This window comes from Elephantulus edwardii, unplaced genomic scaffold, assembly GCF_000299155.1.
Source record: "Elephantulus edwardii isolate Elephantulus edwardi_28Jun2011 unplaced genomic scaffold, EleEdw1.0 scaffold00165, whole genome shotgun sequence".
Taxonomy (NCBI): Eukaryota; Metazoa; Chordata; class Mammalia; order Macroscelidea; family Macroscelididae; genus Elephantulus; species Elephantulus edwardii.
This window is the reverse complement of record NW_006399915.1, coordinates 6,566,902-6,569,737: the sequence shown is the minus strand read 5'-3', so window position 1 is coordinate 6,569,737 and position 2,836 is coordinate 6,566,902. Positions and strand designations below refer to the sequence as shown.

General features: G+C 37.3%; 1 protein-coding gene across 1 annotated transcript in view; it reads right to left on the bottom strand.

Moving 5' to 3' along the window:
- Positions 1-1,499: 1,499 nt before the first annotated feature.
- The window catches only part of LOC102867889 (OX-2 membrane glycoprotein-like), a 12,231-nt gene continuing 10,894 nt past the window's right edge, over positions 1,500-2,836 (bottom strand). Inside the window, exon 4 of the mRNA XM_006895359.1 lies at positions 1,500-1,612. Coding sequence (XP_006895421.1) covers positions 1,500-1,612 — 113 coding nt within the window. The remainder of the gene's footprint in view (positions 1,613-2,836) is intronic.

Here is a 2,836-nt window from a genome sequence, read left to right as displayed (position 1 = left end):
GAGAGACAACAGCCCTGACACATGTCTGCTCTTCGCACAAACAACATCCTGGTCCAGGTATCGTATTCATATGAGCAAAATTAAGTGCTCTGGAGTTCCTATTGCTCTCAATGTCAGCCATAATTTGTTATTATCCACAGAATCAAATACTTTTGCATAGTCAATACAACACAAATAGACATTTTCCCAGTATTTTCTACTTTCAGCCAGAATCCATCTGACATCAGCAATGATATCATTGGTGACACGATTTTTTATAAATCCTGCTTGAATTTCTGTCAGTTCTATATGTATATACTGCTCTAGCCATTTGGGAATGATCTTTGGCAGTATTTTGCTCACATGTGACATTAATAATATTGTTTAATAATATTAATATTCTGTTATATCAACTTTCTTGGGAATGGGAACAAATATGAACCTCTTCCAATTTGTTGGTTAGACAGTTGTCCTCCAAATTTCCTAGTATAGCCTGCTGAGTTCATCCAAGGCTGTACCTGTTAATTTAAACAAGTCTATTAGTATCTCATTGATTACTGAAGCTTTATTTTTTTTTGCCCATGCCTTTAATTCAGCGTCTACTTTCTCCTTCATTACCACAGGCTTCCGCTTATGTGGTATTTCCTGAAACTTTTCAGTGTCAATTTGTTCTTTTTGGTACAGTGATTTTGCATATTCCCTTTATCTTCTGCTGGTGTTTTCTGGGTCATTCAATATATTGTCTATATTGTTGTTTCTGTTACATGCCATCGAGTTGTCTGTGACTCATAGTAACTCTACATACAGCAGCTTGAAGCCTGCCCTGTCCTGAGCCATTCTCACTCATTCTAACACACATAGCCTCATTGCCCCAGTTACTATATCAATTCATCTCATCTGGGGTCTTCCTCTCCTGCACTGGCCCTCCACCTTTCTGAACCTGATGTTCTTCTCCAAGGATCTCTCTCTTCTGGCCACATGCACTTTGCATGTGAGAAGGAGCTTCAAATTCCCAGTCTCCAAGGAGAAACTTCATTTGACCCTCTCTTGGCGGTCCATATGATCTTTCCATATTGTAATTTAAAGTTTAAGTTTGTTTTTCTGTTCTCTCAGCTTTAGAAATGCAGAATGACTTTCCCCCTTTTTGTTCTCAAATTTCAGCTTTCTGCACATTTCAATATAGTATCTTGCTTTGGAGTCCTGAACTGCCTTTTGACGTTTTCTGTTCAGCCCTTTGATTTCTTGAATTCTTCCTTTAGTTTTGGCTTCTCAGGGCTCCAATGCAATACTCAGAGTCTCATCTGACATCCAGCTTGATCTTTTCTTCTTTTTCGACCTTTGTAACGATTTTTTGCATTCTTCATGGACGATTTTCATGATATCCACCCAGAGCTCATTTGGTCTACGCTCATTGGAGCTCAAGGCCTCAAACATGTTCCTCAGATGGTTCTGAAATTCCAGTGGGACAGACTTAAGATCAAATTTTCGTTCCCATGGACTTGATTTAATTTTCATCAACTTCAGCTTGAACTTCCACATAAGTAGATGGTGGTCTGTCCACAATCAGAATCCGGCCTGGTTTCACGGCTCATATTGAGCTTCTCCAGCGAGTTGTTTAACAAAAACATTATTTCTAAAGAGAAGCATCCATACAACAAATGCTAGGAATTCAACACATATTTTGGAAAGATATTACATTTATAATCTTGTGATTTTAGACATTCTACTGGAAAAAATAATTACTTAAATTTCAGGGAGTCACATTTCTTATTTTCTTTCATAAAACTTCATTCAAATTACACTAACACAAAAAGTATCAAACACAACCAACAAGCAGCTAGAGGAGCGATTTTAAGGGAACAAGAGATTTAAACAAAACTGCTGAAAAATCTATAGAAGAATGGGCAAGATGAAAGAAGTTGTTATTTTGTAGATACACAAGCCTATGCCTTTGGGGAAAAAGGTACATATCCTGAAGAAACCTGGGATTCTGAAAGTGATAACAGGACAAGTGGTGACAGGAAGACAGACAAAGAAGCTTTCAGTCAGGAGCACACATTTCCAAACTCAAAAATGAAACTTTGGACAGAAGGAATGGATATTTTCCAACAATATTTGAAGAGGTAATAGATAGCAAAATAATTCTCCATGAAGGCCATTGTTCAGACCCTAGATTCAAGAAACTCAGTTCAGGAAGCGCCAAGTAAAATTGATAAAAAGAACACAACACTTAATGTTCAACATAATAAAACTGCTGAAAGACAAAGACAATGAGAAAATCTGCAAAGCATACTATGAAGAGCAGAATTTCATTCCAAAGAGGGGATGCTTTACTTTTAAAAGAGCAGGAGTAAATGGAAAAGCATTTTTTCTTTCCTCTCCTCGGATACCATACTGTGACTAAGTGAGAAGAGGAACAGTTGGTGTAAATTAATTTAATCTTGACTAACTGTGGTAAAAATTCAGTACAGAAAATGGATGAAAAATGCATATTCCCAGAGGTGCACGGTTCAAATCCACCAGGTGCTCTGCTAGAGGAGGAGGAACAATCTCCGCCTGTACCAGTCAGATCTGATTTGACGGTACACATGCACACAGAATAATAAAAGTTAAATAAAATCTTTTAAAAAAATGCATGATGTTGGAAAAAAGAATGCTCCAAGAAACAAGACTGATTTAAAGAACTTCTTCCTTCTTTGAATCAATTAACCAAAAATGTGTACTACTTTGATATGTGCTTACAAAAGTGGTTGTATCATAGATTGAATTATGTTGTTGTTGTTATGTGCCGTTGAGTTACTTGTGACTCATAGCGACCCTATGTACAACAGCCCTAAACTCTGCTCTGTCCTGTGCC